The sequence below is a fragment of the Apus apus genome, chromosome 3, assembly GCF_020740795.1.
Source record: "Apus apus isolate bApuApu2 chromosome 3, bApuApu2.pri.cur, whole genome shotgun sequence".
Taxonomy (NCBI): domain Eukaryota; kingdom Metazoa; phylum Chordata; class Aves; order Apodiformes; family Apodidae; genus Apus; species Apus apus.
Genome location: NC_067284.1, coordinates 57,460,153 through 57,482,935, shown reverse-complemented (window position 1 = coordinate 57,482,935; position 22,783 = coordinate 57,460,153). Strand labels below are relative to the sequence as shown.

Here is a 22,783-nt window from a genome sequence, read left to right as displayed (position 1 = left end):
CCAATACTGTGACCTTATCAGCACTAGATTATATACAGATTTACAACATCTGCTTCCAGCACTTACAGGCAAGGCTATGCACATCAGAGAGACATAAAATTAAGCTCTGGCTATTCCAGAGCCTCCCAATTTCCTACCAGACTAGGGAAAAAGTCTTAACCTTTCCTAAAAAAAAATTCCATACAAATTTATAAAAGTCACACAGTTAAGGACATGATTTCTTCTCTCTCAACACTGTAACTCAAGTGAAAAGAAAAAGGTTGGTTTATTGCCTTCTTCTCAACTGATTAGTATCTACTAAGAGAGAAAAAGATTACATGTTGCTGAAAGATTATCAAACTTCTAAAAATGGAGTCTTCTGCTGACTAAAAATTTTCAAAACTAAGAGAGACCTGATACAAAGCACAGCTTGCTTTTTCCAAATCTCTTGCCCTCTGTCCCATCTTTTTTGTTTGTTTTTTTCCCTCCTGTAAGAAGGCACATCTAAACCAACCTAGAAAATACAAGGAGGTAGTAAAGAAGGAAAAGACTGAAGATGTGAAGTTTCACATCCACTCTTCAGAGCAGACTTCGCAGTTCCCAATGCACCAGTTGACAGAAAGCATGGCACACACAATGAAATGATCTTCAGTATTCTTGAATCACTGAAATTTTTTTGTGCTTGAACTTGAAGTAGAGATTACCATTTATTTTCTTAAACAAAGTAGGAAAGTTTCATTATACCATTTAATTATTTTAAGTTTGAAAAGTACATCTTCTGACACCATAGGAAGGTGTCAAATCCAAAAATTAAGACACATGAATTTATTAAGTAAATAAAATACTACTGTATTTACTAATATTTATTATATGGTTTAAAGTGATACCTTGCAAAATGTATTTACACTTTCAATCCAACTTCTTAGTCACTATCCAACACATGAAGTAAAACAGTAGAGTCAGTGAATACTGTGTATTTATAGAAGTTGTATGCATATGCTTTTCTTAAAAGTGTAACACTTGACATTAAGAGAATATGAACAAAAAATGCCATTGAAAAATTCTAAATTAAACTCCAACTTGTCTTGCACCAACATTCATAAACTTATATAAAGATGAATGGTAAAAAAATATATACTTTTGCACCTACTCAACATTATTAGCATGTAAGCTAAACATTGAGAGAAAGAATAATAGACATACGTACCGCCAAAAGGAGAGATGAATATTGATCACAAAGCCTATCTGCTCCCAGGCACAGTTTAAAATTAAACCATAATTTACTTACTGAGACATAGATGCATGTTGATTACGTGCATTAAGGACCTTACTACTAACATGGTTTAAAACGTTCTATAGGAGTTAAAAATCAAGAAGTAATCTTCAAACTTTAACCATTTGTCAGCAAACAGAAGTATGAAAACTGACACTATTCTATCAGGGGAAAACAAATCTCAATGACTAAATATAATTAAACCAGCCTTTCTGATGTTACAAAAGGTCTTCAAAAAATGATGAGGAAAGATCAAGGAACACAACAGAAACTGGGATAAAAGACATAGCACAGGTTTTCTGAAGGCAGATCACACTTGTAGAGAGCAACATCTGAGATAACTAAAACAAAGGGAAATCTGCAGAACTAATCTAAAGCATTTAATATCGTGTCACATGAGATGACAAGATGCAAGATTCACTATTTATACAATTATCAGAAGACAGATAAAGAGGACATTACAGACTTGCAAAAGATTAATGAGCTGGAAGGACATCAGCAATATAGTTCCTCCAGGGCTTATAGAAGCACTTATCTTTTTAAGATGTGTGAAATAATTACACACAAAATGATAATTAAAATAATTAAGCACAAAAGAAGGCTACTTATAAAATTCACTAATAAATGCAACGTGGAAGGTATCAATAGATGAAATTGGAAAAAAATAAATCAGGAACGTGGCTAACTGACCTTGAAAAGTGGGCTAATAGAAAGAAGTTTAACAGTAAGATGACATATTGATAGACAAATTTCTGTTATGAGTAGGGGGAAAAAATCAGCTGGAAATGACAAAGGATGGGAAACAGTCAAGCTTGACCACAGCATTGCTGTAACACACCAGTGCAACAGTCATGGAAAGAACAGTGCTGGAGCACACAAGAAGAGGTACTTCCAAAAGCAGTAAGGGGGTATTAAAGCCACTCCACAACATGATAAAACAGATCTGGAACCCAGCATACAATTCCTGTATCCTGCATATTTACAGGCTTAAAATAAAGAATGTCAACCCGAGATCAGAAAGAAGATGCCTCAGCAGCTTCTTGAAGACACCTAGATTTTATGCCTCAGCAATTTTGAGTCATGAACAACTGCTTCCTTTTGCCAGCAACAGCAAAGTGACTTGATGACTCAGAGTCCACACCTGTCTTATGCAGGTTTTTTATGTCTAAAGAATAAAAACAATCTTCACTCACTAACTCCCCCAGATTTCATAATCCATAAACACAAGCATCTCAACAAAGCAAAGCTTGATATTGAGGGAAAGGCAATCACTGCTGATCATGGTGTAGTTGCTCAATCTTCTCATAGCCATTCATGAGAAAACAAAGTTCTGAAACTGGCAGATACTCAGAACTGTCAAAAATTTTTCCAACATCCCATCTCTTGATGAATGTAAAGATTTTGTACAGTATTTAACAGGCAAATTATCAGACTAAGTCTGAATCAGTCACACACACTCACAATTACCAGACCATTCTTGTACTTTAAGCAAAGGTGTAGAAGTACAAAGAAAAATAACACATTTAATCTGTTTTAAATTATCTTAGATATACTGCTGATAAATGCCCTACTAAGGCCGAATGATACATGTGGAAAACAGCAAGATCCTTTGCAGTCTATTTATTTTTCCATATGGTGAGCTTAGCAGATTGCCTTACACAGCTTGCTCTTCAAAACTTCTAAAAATGGAATTGTTGTCCTACCCCAGTGTTATGACAGAGAAACTACGTTGATCCAAATGACACTAATAGGAAACGAAGTAAAGACAGAAGAGAACATTTTGAACTAATACCTCAGTTTAAGATGAAAATCCAGGAGCTCCATGCTAAGGCAAAAACAAGCAGAGTCTGGAAAAGTCAAAGGGACATGACTGAGGCAGCTAAAGCATTGCACAGCTCTTAAAAAAAAATAAAAAGCATCTGCCAATTTCTTCTCATTTTAGATCTTAACTGTTTTCGGAAATAACACAGCCAGCAATGAAAAATTAATTTAAGATTAATATTTTAGAAGTGTAATTACTTGAAGTCATGAAACTATAGTACAGAAAAGTATAAGGTACTGGGTAATATTACTGTCTACTCAAATAGAGGAAAATTTTTTCTAACTGTATCATTACAAATTTTTTTTTCTCTTTAAGGCTTTCGTGTTTGCTTTATGTACAGATTTTGAACTAATTAATAGGCTTCTAAAAGAACATGCTTTCTGACAGGCTAGGTCTGCTATTACTGTATAGAATCACCCCTATGTTATGCTGACACTCATCAAAGAATCACAGAATGGTAGGGGTCGGAAGGGACCTCTGGAGATCACGGAGTCGAACTCTGCTGCTAAAGTGGGTTCACCTAGAGCAGGGTTCACAGGATTGCATCCAGGTGGGTTTTGAACATCATATCCACAGGAGAAGCCTCCACAACCCCTCTGGACAGCCTGTTCCAGTGCTCTGTCATCTCCAAAGTAAACAAGTCTTCCCTCATGTTCAGATGGAACTTCTGTGTTCCAGTTTGTGCCCATTGCCCCTCATCCTGTCGCTGGGCACCACTGAAAAGAGTCTCTTGACACCCACCCTTTAGATATTTTTAAGTATTTATAAGATCCCCTCTCAGTCTTCTCTAGCCTAAACAGACCCAGGTCTCTCAGCCTTTCCACATAAAAGGGACACTTCAGTTCCCTATCATCCTCATAGCTTTCTGCTAGACTCACTCCAGTAGTTCCTTGTTCTTCTTGTTCTGGGGAGCACAGAACTGGACACAGGACTCCAGATGTGACCTCCCTAGGAAAGAGTAGGGGGGAGGATAAACTCCTTCAACCTGCTAGCCACATGCTTCTTAATGCACCCCTGGCATTCTTGGCCAGAAGAGCACATTGCTGGTTCATAGCTAATTTGCTGTCCACCATGACTCCCATGTCCTTCTCTGAAGAGCTACATTCCAGCAGGTCAACCCATAACCTGTACTGGTGCATGGGGTTCTTCCTCCCTACATGCAGGATCCTACACTTGTCTTTAACTTCATTAAGTTCCTGTCTGTCCAACTCTTCAGCCTGTCCAGGTCCTCTGAATGGCAGCACAGCCTTCTGGTGTATCAGACACTCCCCGCAGTTTTCTATCATCATTAAACTTGTTGAGAGTACACTCTGCCTTCGTCCAGGTCATTGATGAATATGCTGAACAAGACAGGACATGGCACTGACCCCTGGGGAGTAACACTAGCTATAGGCCTCCAACCAGACACTGCACCACAGATCACAACTCTCTGAGCTCTGCAATTCAGCCAGTTCTCAATCCACCTCACTGTCCACTCATGTAACCCACAATTCCTAAGCTTATCTATGAGGATGTTATGAGACACAGTGTCAAAAGCATTGATGAAGCCAAAGCAGACAACACGCACTGCTCTCCCCTCATCTACCCAGCCAGTCATGCTGTCATAGAAGGTTACCAGACTGATCAAGCATGATTTCTCTTACTCCTGATACTACTAACTACTAACCTTCTTTTCCTCCACATGTTTACAGATGACATCCAGAATGAGCTGACCCATCTCCTTTCCTGGGATGGAGGTGAGGCTGACTGGCCTATAATTTCCTGGGTACTCCTACTTGCCCTTTTGGAAGACTGGAGTGACACTGGCTTTCCTCCAGACCTTCAGGCACCTCTCCTATTCTCCAAGACCTTTCAAAGATGATGAAGAGTGGCTTAGCAGTAATATCTTATTCTGCATTTTCTTGGTAGCATGTAGAAAGGAAAAGAAATAGCAACCTTTGTATTTTCCAGACTTGTTTGTCATAGCATTGAGCTTCCTGCTAACGAAGATCAGAAGAAACCCTGCCATGTTTCTCTTACCAAATACAGGAACACTGCAATTTAAAAAAAAAAAAAAAAAAGCACCATTCAAATTACATCAACAATGCTTAAACAGGGTTTTTTGCTTTTAATTACAACCCAAAGTGCAAAGTGTCTTCAAAAGGAACACTACAATAGTGTATGGATAGTAATCCTTTTTGTAAGATCATAATATACACACAATTGGTTGGGAATTCTTAAAGGCAAGCTGCTGCCAAAGATTACCAGACCACCATCCAACAGTTCAAGTATTTCAGCTGCACACTAATTGCAATGTTTTTTCATGTAGAGATTTGGCTAGATTCATTTTTTGGTATTTCAGAATTTCAGCTCATTTCAAATCCAAATGTCTTTAAACTTTATTCCTGCAACAACAGTATACAAGAAAAAGACTATTTCTTTGCATCATCAATGTAGCATAAAATAGTGAAAATAAATAGGACTAGCATTACCTTCATGTTTTTCTAGTGCTTGTACCACATTAGGCAATTGATTAATAGCTTGATACATTCGGTAACAGTCTTGCAAGTTTGCTGTTTGTCTCTGAAATTTCTTTGCCAGCCGGTTAAGATCTGGGAAGCGACGTAAGAGATCTTCTTGATGGCACTGACGTAGTTCTGAATCCACCATAAAAGCTTCAACCAAATTCAATCTAAATAAGAAGTTCATAACAATTATTAATATGGCATGGTCTGTAGTTCTTTTATGCCACTAATTAGAATTAAAACATTTATCTGGCAGTTTCTAGTTACCTTTCTCTATGGATGATCTCTATGGATTGGTCAACCTTCCTAATAAATGAACAAATGAAACTAGGACAACGCTTGAACAGGGAAAGCAAGGATATTTAGCCTGTCATGCTTCTGTAGTTCTTAGAAGTTGGGGTATCTAATGAACAACATTGGAGCGAATCTGTGTCAAGCACAAATGCCAACATCTGTTCTGTAGGTATGTCCAAGATCAGAATCTACTTTAAAATTAATACCTTCTCTGTACAATAGAAGTTGTCATCCAGTAGACTATGAAAGAAAAGATTTTATGTAGGAAAAGACCACACTCTAGGAAAAAAATACTCTTGGCAAAGTTTAGCTGCCTGTGGTCAAAGACAACATTGACACTGTGCAGCTGTGCAACCCTGGATCAAAGAATCAGAATCCTTGAGGTTGGAATGCACTTCTGGACATTGATTACTCCAAACACTTTGTTCAAAGTAGTGTCAGCTAAAGCAGCTGCCCAGGACTGTGTCCAGTAACATTCCATGTATCTCCAAGGATGGCCCCAGTATCAACCCCTCAGATACACCAGTAATTATTGGTTTCCAACTGGACTTAATGCCCTGATCACAATCCTTTGAGTCTGGCAGTTCAGTTAGTTTTCAGTCCACCACACGGTCTACTTAGCTGGTCCATACCTCATCAGATGTAATAAGAGACAGGGATAAAAACCTGCTGAAGTAAAGATAAACAATATTCACTGGTCTCCCCTTATCGAACAACCTAGGCAATTTCTTGTTGAAGGCTATTGGGTTGGTCAGACATGATTTTCCCTTCATAAGTCCATGTCAACTAATTCAAATCACCATCCTGCCCATAGTTCATTTAGCTATGCTTTGCAGGTTTATCTGCTCAATCACCTTCTCAAGGATAAAGATGAGGCTGACCAACCTGTAATTCCCTGGATAGTCCTTTTTGCCCTTCTTGAGGACTGGAAGAAAGTTTATGTCACTCCTATCTTCAGAAGCCTCCTCTGACCATCATGACCTTTCTGAGACAATCAAGATTGGCCCACAATTACTTTGGCTAGCTATCTTAGCACTTGTGGGTGTACTCCTCAGGTCTCACAGACTTGTGCCTAATTTGTTTAAATGTTTGCTAACCTGATCCTCCTCTAATGAGGTTCTGCCTTCGTTGCTTCAGAATTTTGTCAACCGTCTCAGGCTCTAGGGATTCTTGAAGGCAAATCCTAACAGCAAAGACCACTGTGAAGAGCTGTGTAAGAAGCCTTGTCTAGGGCTTCCTCATCTTCACTGAAGAGATACATTCAAAATAAGACACTATGCTGCAGCCACGCCTGTGCCTGGCCATGCACCCCACTGATCCAGACTGTGACCAGTTGACAAGACTTCCTTGCTTCACCTCAGATCATCACTACAGACTTGCCTGGAGACTGTTGGCAGAACCTTGTTATTATTACCAGATATTATACCCTGTTTGCCTCATGCAGGTGTTGGAAGACCATGTCCTTATCAATGAGGGTACTCTCTCTGCTTGTCTTGTCACCACTGACTCCCAGTTTGCCTTCCCTTCAGCCTGCCTTTGCTGCTGCTCCCTGACATTTCAGTGGTTGTATCTTTTTTTTTTTTAATTGTGAAAGAAATATTCCTTTAGTGCTGAAAGCAACATAAATCTCAATGAGAAGTGACAGAGCATTAAATTATATTTTTCCCATTAGAATGTAAGAGAACTTTCCTACATTTCTTGCTTTCTTTTTTGCATCAGTTAATGTTATCACCTTTACATATTTTGCATTTGCAGTTAAACAAGAAAGTAAGATAATGTTCATTCTGGAGTGCCACAGAGCTCAGTGTTCTTTGGACACACTTTAGGAATATGAAGGAAGAACTTTTACCTCCTCCAGAGACTTCCACACGTGTTATACTGTGTTGATTTCTGGTTAAACACAGTAACATGTTATCTATCAATATCTTGGCTTCAGCCAGGAATTTAATTTAATTTCGAGACATACAAGCAGAGAAAAGGACAGCTTTCATCACATTATTTCTTATGTTTTGCTTACTGGCAGAACTCTTCATTTGCATACAGCACTGGAAAATACTTCTTTTTTGTAATTTTGAAGGTGTTATTTGTTTTGTTACACCATGCAGTGTTCTGCAGAGAGAGCTAGACACTTGAAACAGTACACAGAGGTTAACATGGTACACTGTCTCAGCTAATTAGTACAGTCACTTAAGAAACAAAGGCTTTACCTAAGGTAACACGAGGGATAGGGACCCCTGGACAGGTAGAAGTATATTTCTGTACATAAAATATTCAAAAGGAATGTCCTTCTGTTGCAGAAAGTGTTCTACCCACACCACTTCAGCGAACCTTCTGTATTACACCCAACAAAATCAATGAAAACGACAAGAATCGTGCCCCTACATTTATCCATTCAACTACTGCCTTACTGAATCAGTTTAAAGATTGACATTACTAACCCATAATGGTGCTTAATTTCCAAAAAGGACAGGAAATATACAGAACCTCTAAAGGATACATTAAAGTTTCAGCATTTATACAGAGCTTGTGAGAAGCAGACAGAAATATACTTAAGATTCCTCCTCCAAGAATGGAGGCAGAGAGGAGGGGGATGTTGCCCTCTATGTCAAAGAGCAGCTGGAGTGCATGGAGCTCTCCCTGGGGAGCTTATGGGTTAAGATTAAAGGTGGGGGTTGCAGTGGGGGGTCTGCTACAGGCCACCTGACCAGGAGGACAGTATAGATGAGGCACTCTGTAAACAGATAGGAACAGCTTCATGTTCACAAGCCATGGTACTCATGAGGTACTTCAACCACCCTGATATCTGTGGGAGGGACGACTCTCCTAAGCACAAACAATCCAGAAGGTTCCTAGAGTGAATGGATGACAACTTCCTTCTCCAAGTAATCAAGGAACCTACAAGGAGGGGTGCTATGCTGGACCTTGCTCTCAACAACAAGGAAGGACTGATGAGGGATGCTGAGCTCAAGGGCAGCCTTGACAGCAGTGACTGTGAAATGGTGGAGTTCTAGATCCCTAGGGCAGCAAGGAGGGCTCACAGTAAGCTTACTACCCTTGACTGCAAGAGGGCAGATTTCAGCCTCTTCAGGGATCTGCTAGAGAGAGTGTCATGGGATAACATCCTGGAGGGTTGAGGGGCCCAGGAAAGCTGGCTGATATTTAAGGATCACTTCCTTCAGGCCCAAGAGCGATGCATCCCAACTAAGAGAAAGTCAGGTAGAAACTCCAGAAGGCCAGTGTGGATGAGCAAGCAGCTCCTAGAAAAGCTCACACTTAAGAAAGAAGGATACAGAGGGTGGAAGTAATCCTGGTAGTCATATCTTGAAACTTAGTAAATTTTGCATTTAGAAAAGAACCAGCAGCAACAGTTTCTGTAATGCCACGGATCATTATCTCCAAAACCCAACTGCACAGAGACTTGCCTTGAACCTGATGCACAGATGCCTGATACTGAATCCATTTAAGATTCTGTAAGACACAGGCAGATTACATTATTTATTTTTATACACAGTGCTTTATACTTATTCTCATTAAAATCCAAACCATCCCTGTTCTGCCCAATCAGTCAGACCATTTTGGTTCTCATTAAAAGTTTGGTCCTTACTAGTGTCACCTATAAAAGTGGCAGTACCTCACAAGCCAGCTGCTATCCTGATCATTAGAGAGTATCTCAAGCGCAGCTTCTGGACTCTTTTTTTTTTCCCCACTTGTGCCTTTCACCCAAACAAACCCTTCACTTTCATCCCAGAACTCCCTCAGCTTGTTCAACAGCCTCTTAGATAAGAACTTGTCAAAGGTGTTTTGAAAGCTCTAATTCATACTGGTTGTTTTTTTTCCTCCTTTGTCCTCAACAATGACAAGTTCAAAGAGTTCTCAGATCAGCACAACACAATTTTCCTCTGCCAAAACCATGCTAATTATAAGAACATCTCATGACCTGCCTAGTACTATTCTATCTTCCCTCTCCTCCACATTCACCAACCATGAATGTAATGCTGACAAGTTTGTGTCCACACTACATTCTGCATTACAATGTCCTATATGGTAAGAATACATACAAGGCTGCTGAACAGAAAGAAATTTATGTTGAGACAATGCAACTATAAGCCATGCCTAATGCTCACAAGTAATAATGAAATCAAACGACAGGTTGTTTTAAATCTAAAGCTATACTAAGGAAAAAAAGCAAAGACAAAACAAAAAAATCAGAAGAAAAACAAATTTAAAATCCAAGAAAGTGTAATCAAACTACAGCTAACAACATCAGATAACTTGTTGTCACCACACAACCAAAAAGGAAAGGAAAATAAGCAAAATTTTCCACCACAGATCTAAGGCAGCACAGCCGAGATAACAGAAAAAATTTAACTAATGAAACAACACTGGAATATGAACAAAATATCTGTTTTGAAATAGCTATTTTAATTTGCCACTTAAACCACAAAACCAGCAAAATTTCAGCTAATGTAACTGAAAACTAACACAAGTATTTTTCTTGAGCTTGGAAAGGATAATCCCTTTTTTTTTTCCTGCTATTCAAAACCATGTCTATTTATCAGCTTTAAATTCTGTGCAATAACAAGTAGCATCAGGCTCACTGTGCTCTTCAAGTGAGAGCGAAGAAAAAACCCACTTATCTCCAAATTCTTGTTGGATATTCTGGAAGCCAACTGAAAGCATTTCATCCTTTTCCATGTTTTATTATTGATAAGAGGCAACTCTTGGACCTACTATTAACAGAGAAAGGACTAACACTCTACACCAAAAAAAATATAGCAAAAATTTGGTTTTGATCCAATAAATGGAACACACTTTTCCAAGTCTAAGCACAATCTTTCTGTCTCAGCGAGATTCACATCTCATTTGGCATCAGAAAAGATTGCTTATTCCTTTGCTACACCTATGCAGCATTTTTCATCATGATTTTAAGGTTATTGCATTCATTACTGTCACAACACAGAAGCTGTCTGGAGGGTTTAATTGCATTTCTAGGCTTTTACAGAGCTAGATATAGAAGTTTAAGTCAACGGGAAAAGATTAATCAAGCCTGATTTCACAGAAAGATGAAAATAATTCCATATGTAGAAATAACAACTAAACTAACAGATTAAAATAAAAGACCAGAGTCAGAATGCATGAGTACTTTTAATGTCCAAGCAGGACTGGCCAGCACAAAAACCCTAACAAACCAGTGAGCTGTACAAGCTGAGATACAAAGCACCCAGGTTTTAATCTCTCCTCCACCAACATCTGCAAAACCCTGGGCAGTTTGGTCAGGAATAAGCCCATTTTCTTTTTACTGATTTTTTTTTCCTTCAGCAAGATCTCTTTTGTCACTAGTTTAATTGCCAATCCTGAATCAAACCATGAAAGGAGGCAGAAGTTGCTCTGATTTCTGGCAGCGTGCCTCCAGCTGGTGGCAATATTGACCCAAGCAGCAGGGACCAGCCTTTCAGGGGACACCAAACATAAGCATCAGTTAGTTCTTTTAGTACTTTGAGGACACAAGACTTGAATTCAGGTTTTTATTTCATCAACAACTCCAAACGTTGCTCTCTGAATGAGTTGCATACAGCAACATCTTACATATGGAGACAAAACGTCCCAAGCAAGGAGGCAAAATCTTGCTGTTATTTTAATGAAATTGGTACCATTTTGGTACCATTTGGCCTTACAATATCGTTAGGGTCCAAAAATCTTGTCTGAATTAGTATCTCAAGTTTTTCTGTGTAAGCTCTCTTTCAGCTCTCCCAAATACGTGTGCATGCACAAGGACCTGTAGTTCAGAAACGGACAAAGTAGCCAATTCCAACAGGCCTGCGCAAGAGGCTTGTACCCAGGTAAGCAAGGCTTCTTCCTACTCTGCCAAAAAAGCAGCCTGTACCTTCACATATATTCCACTCCACACTAAACAGCTCAAGTTCTTCTGTTTCCCACCTGCTCTTGCCCAGACCATGAGACCTGCTACTGTTTCTTCTTAGCATGCAAGCATGAAGTTAGTTTTGTTTTCTCAGTTAAGAAAATGCTACAAATGCTTCTGTAATACCAAATTAAATCACAGCTTCCCCCATGAAAAATATTGTTATAACCTAAAAAAAAACAAAAGCCAAACAAAAAGACACAGATGACGAGGAAGGAGAAAAACAGTGCATATACATCCTCAGTTCAGAATTTAAGGAGCATTACAGTTTTATGTGAGGGACATGAAATCACAAGATTCTAGCAATAAAGAGATATTGTATAATAGGGTAGATTAACAGAAACAGCAAATAAGGAACAAACAGCCCCACAGGGATGCATCTTACAAACTACCCGTGATGTTCACATACTTAAAGACAACCCTGTCATCCCACTAAAATTATAGTGATCCTTGTACTCCAATGACATTCCTAGCTTCTTAAAAGATTCTACGTTTCCGATTCCTGGACCCAAACAGTTTTAAAATTTTTCCCCTGCAGGAACAAAAAAGTCTTGGAGATGAAGCATGACATGGCTCAGCAGCACAGCTTGAAAGCTGCCAAGCTCTTCACACAGGCCAGCCACAGAGCATGGCAGAACTAAAACTGGTAGTCTGGTAAAAAGCAAATGCAGACCTACCAGGCTGACACTGAAGGTGATGCTCCCAGTTGTAGCCTGCTCCTTAAACATAAATCTTTGTTTGCTGTGGCTGTGTTAGCTTTCTACCAGCCACACTCACCTAAACTACCTTCCCTCTGCAGCGGCTCTACCAGCTGTGGACAAACCCAGTTGTACCCTGATGCTGGCTTAAACTGCCTAGGAAAATCATGCCCTCAAGCCACAGTCCCACAAAGATTTCTAAGCTGGCAGAAACCAGCACTGACACTCCAAAAAGTGTGAGGTAGTACTGCTACCTGCTGTTCTTCACCCTGTCATACCTTCTCCCTCACATCAGAAGTGAACTAAATCAAGGGATCTCCAGGCAAGTATCCAATGCCCTAAGGATGTAATTAGCACCAGAAATTGGCCTTCATTCCACTATAAGATGGTAGGTCTTTGGACTGAACTATCTACTACGGTCTTTTAGTCTCAAATGTGTAACTTGAAGCAGCCATGAATATGATGACTCCTCCTTGCAGGTCTCCTCAAGTAGTCCCTTGCAATGCAGAACTCAGGGTTTGAAGGACAGGTTTAGACCCTAGAGGAGCCACAAAATCAGATTGCATATATTTCCAGAGCACTGGGTACAAAAAGTGTGCTACTAAGCAACTGACAGGCGTGCTTCACATCAGGCTCCCAGCTGCTTAACAACGTAAGAGAAAGTCACACCCAAACATCAGTCTCCTGCCTCTTTTCCTAATTCCTCCTGTGCAATTTTCCTAATTAGTCCCCAAACCATCCTACCATGAAAACAATACTATATATTTGCAACCTCAGAACAGTCGACTTACAGATAAGTATTTTTAATTCAATAAATGCATTCTTCCAAATAAGTCAGTGTTTACTCCTCTACATCAGTTACATTTATAAAACATTAATCTGTATCAGGAAAGTAACAGTCTCTTTGAATTCTCTGTACGAATTCCTGCAGTTACCATTTTAGTATTGTGTCAAAGCCTAGCAATAGTAAATAAAAGCCATGAGATTATATCAGGTGTACCAGGAACAAAGCATTTTTTTTTCTGTAACAATGAAGCAAAGCTTTGGAAGCTGTATGTACTGACTGTGAGGCTGCAAACTAATGAGGTCAGAATAAAAAACAAAACAAGATTATCAGAAAAAGCACCGTTAACTCCAATATAATGTGGGGTTTTTTTCCCCAAATATACCTACTGCAGTCTTATGTATTCTGAAATAGATTACCAATAATTCATGTTTTTTTGTACAAGTGTTAAAACATTTTCCAACCCCAGCAGATTAGACAAGAGAAGAAAAAAATTCTTCAGCAGAAAAATAAAATCTTGGGTCTTATCCTCACCAGCAAGGTACCAGTTGATGCAATTTATATCTTGCTCCCAAAGCAGTCTGCTGCACCAGCAATATTTTTAGACCCTGAGGGAAGGGAGTAGCTGGCATCATTCTGAAACATATGCAAAAAAAGCAGCAGCACACAAGCATTGCTCTGTTTTTCTTCCTCTAGCCAAAAAGCATGTCAAAGAGAAGAACCACCGGGCTCTGAGGCATGCACACAATTTCCCCACAATGAAAAGTAAGAGAAGGAGAAAGAAAATATTTCTAAGGCAAGGCGGGCAGCACTCCTGATGGTACCATCAGACACTTATCCTTTCACATGGCCGAGAGCCACAGGCTGCAGGCTGTGTTTCAGCAGCATTTCGTCAGACAGGAGCATTTCTACAGGCAGGGGATGACCACAGCTTGCCCAGGGTCCCACTGTTTCTCTTCAAATAGGCAGAAGGCCCCTGCAGCAAGGACCCAAAAAGGCCAACCAGCATCTCCCTCTTACCAACTCCTGCTGATGGTTCACTTTGCAGCTGGGAGAACTCCACAACCCCATGGCAGACCAGCCCTGCTCTACAAGAGTTGGGTCCTGAATATATTCTAATGCTTAAAGCAAAAATAATGTCCTGTCTACATTCTAGAGAAGCTTTCATGCACCTACATGATCACTCTAGTCACAGTCAAAACCAAAATCAACTGTCTTCTATTTCCCTTTCCACATCCTGAGTGTATTAGTATGTCACTTACAGTAATAGCCAGCTAAGCAAGTTGTAGAAATGGAAAATAAATCTTCACTTATGTCTCTCAAAAGAGTTAAGTTTATTTTTTAATTATTACTGAAAATTGCCATTCAGACTAGAGTTTTATGTAACAGCACTATATAGATTTGATTCATCACTCCTTCTCATTCTCAGTTAAGAAATAACAAAAATATTACCCTTAACAAATTAAACAGCTCCACAGAAGAGAAGCTGGGATAAAGAGAAAATTCTCACCTTACAGCAACCTGTTACTTCACAGAATGATAAACACTGTTTGCAACTTTTAAACGTGCATGTTTACTGAAGAAAAATACACAAAAGATCCATCAGCAAAGCTGAATTTTCAACATGTTTTACACAGCAAATCTTCTCCCACTTCTAAAACCTGCACAATCTTGCTAGACTAAACAGCCTCTTACCCTCAATGAATCCTCAAGTGATAAGAGGTTATTTCATAAAACAAGATTGTCTAAGTATCTCCTAAACACTTTGTCACATACCTGTTTTCTGTCTTCTCAATATTACAAAAGACTTGATTTATTTATTTTCATGCATATGTTATTTTTCATCAAATTTCCATTGTCTGTCTTCTGTAGAAGCTAAAAATATTCAAGCAGCACCCAGCACCTTCATAGTGAACTTGTCAAAAAGGCAGCAGGTTTCCTGAGCAACAGCAGTGAACAGGTCCATTCCACAGATTCAGACACATTTCCAATTCAAGGATAGGCAGATATCCAATTTACCCTCCTGTAGCAAGTTTGGTAATCTAACTCAGAATATAAATTAATTACCCTAAACTCTAAAAACATCCAGATAGCAAGAGAAAGCAAACACTGACAAGTCAGGTCATTAAATCTGAAAGAAGAGGTTTTTAATATTTATTGATCTGCATTTAAGATTATATTAATCTTCTCCCATTTATGAAGATACAAGGCCATGGACCAGCTGCAGAGGAGCAAAAGGCTTAATTCTAGATTACAACTTTCCTCACTTTTCCATGGATTTCTTTTCATCAGGTGAAGAAGCCAAATCAAATTATTCTGTAGGTATGGGACCAAAAAGGGAGTAGCAGGAGCTAAGGGCCAGAAAAGGGAATAGGAATTGCCTGTTTTGCCAACTGCCTTATTTTACTGGATTAGATGCTATGCAACATTACACCCTTGTTTATTTTAGCATGCTAAATTCCCTCATCAAAATATGAACAAAACAGTTACATGAACACTAGTACCGGTGCCATTCACAAGGGAACTGGTGACAATCCGTGGACAGGGAAGCATGACTACACCTTTTGTTTGAAGTCGTTATAGTGTCAGCCAATTACAAAAGAACCCAAGTGTCACAGACTGTTGCACGATGTTTGACAGTCAAAAATAAAAAAAAGACCTTCATGTTGAATACGGATCACTGAAGACCAAGAAAATCCTACCTCCAGAACAGCCAGTGTGAACAAGTGCCAATGACGTGGACGCAAAAATACCCTAATTTAAATAAAGTCAAGAACAACCAGTTTCATAATCCTTTTTCTGAACATTGCTGTTCCATCAACAGTTTTTAGGCTCTGGAAAACCAATGCCCATCTTCTAAGAATTACAAATAAACCTCCATTTCTCATATGATAACAAAGCAAAACTGAGACAACAGTGCAAAAACTCATGAACTACCATACAATCATGGGCAAGTTTATAAACTTCATAAAGGGAAACTGCCCCACCCAAAGCCTTCCAGAGAAACCAAAATTGGAAAGCAGCTCAGGCTTCTCAGCATAATGCAGAGGTTTTGTGCCAGTCTTCATTTTTAATTAAATACGCCATCTTGGTATATAAAACATTACTTCAGTCTTCAAAGACTGGAGACAGCTGAGGAAAGGTACTTAAATTTTTCTGTGTTTTATTCCTTGCAAGTTTCCATACATTATTAAAATTAAGAAGTTTATTACACTCCAGCACTAATGCTCTTAAACTTGTGAAGACTAAGAGCATATTGAACAGGTTCTATTTCTTTGCCGTAAAAAACAATTATTTCTTCATTTGCATTCAGCCTGTATAAAGCAGAAACCCAAAACTGAATGCAAACAAAACATAACAGACTTTCACAACCCTGACACATGATAAATGAAATTACACTACATGTCAAGACAAAAGTATCTTGCCAAGAGCTTCCTTAGCAGTTTTCTAAAATGTCACCTTTCCAGTGTTTGTGGATGTAAATTAAACTGAGTTGAAATAATATATTCACTGTTCTTGCACTGAGAATATACCATATTCTGGTACACAATGTTCAAAATAGAATCACAGAATCATTAAGATTGGAAAAGACCTCTAAGATCATCAAGTCCAACCACCAGCCCAATACCTTCATGCCAACTAAACCATGTCCTGAATTGCCAAGTCTACATGTTTTTTTTAACACCTCCAGGCATGGTGACTCTATTACATCCCCAGGCAGCCTGTTCCAGTGTATGACCATTCTTTCTGTACACAATTATATATTTTTTTTAATATCCAATCTAAACCTCCCCTGGCCCAACTTGAGACTCTTTCCTCTTGTCCTATTGCCACTTACTTGGGAGACCAATCCCCACCTCACTACAGCCTCCCTTCAGGTAGTTGTAGAGGGCGATGAGGTCTCCCCTCAGCCCCCTCTTCTCCAAACTAAACAACCCCAGTTCCCTCAGCCGCTCCTCATAAGACTTGTTCTCTAGACCCTTCACCAGCTTTGTCGCCCTTCTCTGGACACGCCCCAGCACCTCAATGTTCTTCTTGAGTGAGGAGCCCAGAACTGAACACAGCACTCAAGGTGCAGCCTCACTAGTGCTGAGTACAGGACAGGATGACTTCCCTACTCCTGCTGGCCATTCTTATTTCTGATATAAGCCAGGATGCTGTTGGCTTTCTTGGCCATCTGGGAACACTGCTGGCTCATATTCAGCCAGCTGTCAACCAGTCCCCCAGGCCTTTTTCCTGTAGGCAGCTCTCCAGCCACTATTGCCCAAGCCTGTAGAATTTCATGGGCCTGTTGTGGCCCAAGTTCAGGACCCGACACTTGGTCTTGTTGAACCTTATACAAATGACCTCAGCCCACTGATTCAGCCTGTCCAGGTCCCTCTGTAGACCATTTTCTACCATTGAGCAGATCAACACCATCACCCAACTTGGTGTCATTTGCAAACTTAATGAGGGTGTACTCCATCCCCTTGTCCACATCATTGATAAAGATATTAAACAAGACTGGCACCAAAACTGAGGCCTGGGGAACACCGCTGCCAACTGGATCTAAATCTGTTCATCACAACTCTCTGGGCTCAGTCACCCAGCCACTTTTTTACCCAGTGAAGAGTGCACCTGTCCAAGCCATGAGCCATTAGCTTCTCTAGGATAATGCTGTGGCAGACAGTGTCAAAGGCTTTATTAAAGTCTGAGTAGACAACATCCACAGCCTTTCCCTCATCCACTAGGCAGGTCACCTGGTCACTGAAGGAGATCAGGTTGGTCAAGGAGGAATAGTGACCACGAAGGACACCGTGGCAAAGCAGAGTTTTTCTCATGTACATAGTAAAAATTTTCCTATGGCCACAGAGCGTAACATTCACTCTTAACTGGAAACTTCATTAACTTATAGATGTGATTTTTAAAAAAATCCTGAATAATCAAACACTGATTCTAAGTAAAATGTAACTGCTTATTGCAGCAATTGCCATCCACCTCCTTTTGGCAGGCAAAGAACAAAAGAACAATATGGCAGCTAGAGTCACATTCCCTAAGCACACAGAGATTTGATTATTTCTTAAACATCTGAAAACCTGACAGTTCCAAAAAAAATTTAGTTTAATTTTAGTTTCAGTTAAGCCTCAAAATTCAGCTGTGAAATAAACTGATTAAAAGCTTAGTCCTATTTATTTTGCACCAGTGAGGACTTGTCAGGATGAAGTGGGCGAGCTGAAAGTACCATCTAGGAGATAACTATGACTACCTGCTCCAATGCTGCACCACTGATGCCACCTATAATTTACAGATTTGCAACACGGATTGCTGATCCTTGACCTAGAATACAAATTACTTGGATAACATGCAGAATATAAACAGCTTTTAGCCACTTCTTGAGGCCTAAAAACAACATTCTCTTACCACACCTGAAGGTGGTGTCACGGAAGGAGTCTTCTTTCAGGGTTAAGTTTTTCAGCTCTTATTTACATCCCCCTGTTCTCAAACAAGAAAACTAAAAAGAAGTCTTTTGCAATACAAGAATCTAAACTTTGTAATGGGTTTCAAGCACCTGGGATTTTGATAGAAATTCCTTCCTTAAGGTGTGGCCTGTCTGACATGCTAGACTAGCAGAGCTTTCGTTTTTGTTTAATATTTCTAGGCAGCACTGACTGTCAACTTCAGTTTTACAAAGTGAAGGGAAAATAAGGTGATACAGTAGTTCTGAAAATACTAAGCATAGATGAGGGGAGAGGGTTAATGAAGAAGCACTGAGAGCTTCAAGTTCCAAACATTTCTCTGGGGAACTTAAGAAATATCTTTTGGAATGACAAAGGTCACATTTTTCTAACATTTCTAGAGGCTTACTGGGATGCCAAGACTACTTTCATGTCACTGGAATGACAACTTCTTTCATGCAAAATACTTATTGCATCATAATCTGCATTACAGTAACAAATCACATTTCCGTCTTCCAAACCAGTTCAGATTCAACCTGTATTTCAGAAGCTCCTTTACAGGCATTAGGGGCACTCCCAGCATTTAAAGTGCATTTTAATTAAGCCATTTAGACAAACCTCTAAGTTGGTCACATTCTCCCCTCCCTTACTGAGGACACAGGCCACCGCCTACTAATTTACCTACCTGAAATCAGTCTGTTGCTGTGGAAAAGCACTGACCTGTACTTGGAAGAGTACTGAAGGTCTTTCCAGACCTGTTACTCACAACACCAGAAGAAGCAAAGCCTACCTGCAACACTTTGCAGGGACAGCTTGCAGATTAGAAAAGAACAAAAACTAGTGAAAATCTAGAGCTCTGCACGTTTCAGCCGTATCTCTGCAGAAACAGAACACCTTCATCTTCCCTGTGTCGCCTTCATAAGGAACATGCACTACAGCACTCCAGTTGCACAACCACATTTCTGTGATTCAAGAGAGATCACAGGCCTGCAACTCTCACAGAATACATTTCACCTGGCCCTTTCTCATCCATGCTGTGTGCTAGTCTGCACATGAGATCAGCCCCCAGTCACATGGCTTCCAAGCTATCCAGTATGCATTATCCCACCCTGCCTCTCCAATTATCTGTTAGAGAAAGCATATCCTAGGATAACTTAATACTAAATAAAGCACTGTGAAGGCTACTGTAAAGGCCTGCCTACACTGGTAGCAACAAGTTGCCTTTTTTTTTTTTTAATTTTTAAACAAGCTGCTACTTTAATTGTCATTCAAGACTGATTCACGAGAATGTTCTACAAACCTGGAAATCCTTACCCTGTTAGCCATTTATTCACCTCAAACTTCCTAAATCTATTACTTTCTGACTCGGCCAGTCAGGTCTGCCTTCTACAATTTATCCCCCATGCACCACAGTACTTAGGAACACAAGAGAAAAGCTCAAAACAAGCTTGAATCAGTACAAGGGATGTTAGTGTACAGCCTGTAACTTCTCTGGAACTGAGATCCCTGCGTCTTTTCTGCAGGACACAAACATCTACGAGGTTTGCACGCATAAACAAAAAAATTCCACTGAAACTTTCTATTTGTGCTGTGCACAAGCATCAGAGTTTCCCTGAAAAATAGGAAAAAAAAAATTCAGCATGTGTTCCTTTCTCAGGGCCTAACAAGCACCATTGTACATTCTGCTACATTTCTCAGACTTTCTAGTGTCTGAGAAACAAGCATTACATACTGAAGTTTCTTGCTGTATTACAGTCAATTGTGTTATGTAATTAATAGATGTATCTGCACTTCCGTCTCTGCAACTACACTTTCATTTCAGAAATATGCTGACTATAACGCAAGGAGCAAGAACCTCCCGTACTTGTCTTCTGAACACATCACATAGAAGAATTAGGGCTGTATCTTTTATACCTATGACTAATAATTATTTTTTTATGAAGGCAAACCAGCCAGACATGGGCAGAACTCCACGTCTTTCAAGACAGACAAGTACTAGGAACCCCTGTATTCTTAGCTCTCATTAGGACCTGTCCCAGAAAATAAACCTTATTTTATCTAAGCATATGTACTATGTACATTAATTTGTGTTGTTACTATATCTATGGTTAATATAGGCTAGTGACATAATAGTACGTTCTATTTATCCATAAACATTAACAACGCATTGTAGGTTATAAACTAGTGAAATATGATCCATTTGGCTCCCGAAGATGACTTGCACCACCTATAGGTCTTAGCAAAGCGTTGCAAGAGTCTAAGTTTTTACATGAACAGTCAGACATCCAATTCAATGCTACTGGAGTAAAAGTTAAATAACTGCTGAATAAGCAAAACAACAGGCTTACTCCAAAACACTGTCATCTAATATCAGTCCAACCTGGGTAGCTTAGCCTAGTTTGATATTAATTTTGCACTGGTTAGTGTTAAACAAGATGTTTTAATGCAATGTACTTCAAACTACAAAATAATCAGTAACTCACCTTGACAACAAAGAAAGCTCTGATCTTCTGCAAACAATAAAGGAACTTAAGTCCAGATATCTCCTTCTCAAACTATCCATATGGTCTAAGTTACAGTTTGTAGTTCTTAAAACCGCCACAATTTACAGTCAAGCATACAGAAAACCACTTGGCAACCACAAATTTTTCCAAAGATACTTGAATCTGTCAGTACAGCTCATCAGTCTGCCTCACAGCTTCTCTTTATTATACTTGTTCATTTGGATTAAAAAAGAACAACCCTACACACTTTGAACAACATTAAGATGGGGAAGATGGCAGTAAAATACTTTTTTTTTTATCCCAAAGGCAAAGAATTATATACACCAAAGTAATACTTGAAAGCAAGAAGCACTAAGACCAGCTTAGCCATGCTGCAGAATAAACTGAAAAGCATTACTATAGTAATGCTATAGTATTTCAGTGTCTGTAAATAGAGATTAAAACAAAATACTTTTAACAAATTGCAACCGTGATGACTCTGTGGCAAGACAAGGAGTTCATCAATGGACCTCTTTCAATCTCATAACACTTGGATACACCATCCTTTACGAGCTTCACTAAGAGCTTAACTCCACTGAATTACACTCCTCCTTTAAATATAGCTTTTCTAAATGCAGTCAACATTAGCCATACAGAATCATAATACAAAATGCAGAGACGATCATAAGCTCTACAAAACAGGTCAAGTTACATATTCTGCCTATAATTTAACCACAAGTTTAGAAAGAAAACACAGTCTCTCTTCCAAAGTTGAAGGACTTCTGATGTACAGTAATGAACAAACAAGTCTGATACAAAAGTTAAAACTTCCAATGTTGACAAAAGAAAACTACAAATGGGAGTTGTAACTTTCAAAATCTTACAACCAACACAACCACATAACTGAAGTTGGCTTAGATATTAGGCTCCTAAACTACCAGAAGTAGATGATCCTGGGCACATAATCAAGAACTAATGATGAAAGCTCTTGTAACACACATAAGAATAACATACAGCATTTGATAAACCTGGGGACAAATATTTAGGTATCGCATTAACAACATTTCTAAGTATGCTCTGATTGAGTTACTAGGCACCACTCTGCAAATTATCAGAACAAGCAGAAAAATTTGTTAAAGAGAAGCAGAATAAATCAGTCCTCAAAAACCTGGAGAGAAAACTACTCTTTGCACTTCTTTGAACATCAAAATGCGACCAAGTCAAAATTTCCTTTTTTGGTAGTAGTGATCTATGCTAAAGCCCAGCAGCATACACAGACGTACCTGTTATGTTTTATCCGAAATACGAGCCTTAGAGAAGGTATCAAAGCTAAATTCAGTTTTCTGGCCTCTTTGTCACATACACATTAACATACATTTTTGCAACACCTTAACCTGCCATTCATTTAAAAAAGCAGAGATGTTTAAAAGTAGAGGCTTGCCAGATTCTCTTAAGCTTCAGATCGACCAGTACTGCTGTTTACTGGTAGGGCAGATGCACGGTGACAAGCAGTAGGAGGGAAGAGCAAGTAAGAAAAAGACCTCCCATATTAGGGCCAAAAAAGATGTAGTAAGACTGCCATTTTTTCTGG

At 39.3% G+C, this 22,783-nt stretch overlaps 1 protein-coding gene across 2 annotated transcripts in view; it reads right to left on the bottom strand.

Moving 5' to 3' along the window:
- Positions 1-22,783, bottom strand: part of MSH2 (mutS homolog 2) — a 55,027-nt gene that overhangs the window by 25,636 nt on the left and 6,608 nt on the right. For both annotated transcript variants that reach the window (XM_051615357.1, XM_051615358.1), the window contains exon 7: positions 5,546-5,745. In XM_051615357.1, the coding sequence (XP_051471317.1) occupies positions 5,546-5,745 (200 nt within the window). The remainder of the gene's footprint in view (positions 1-5,545; positions 5,746-22,783) is intronic.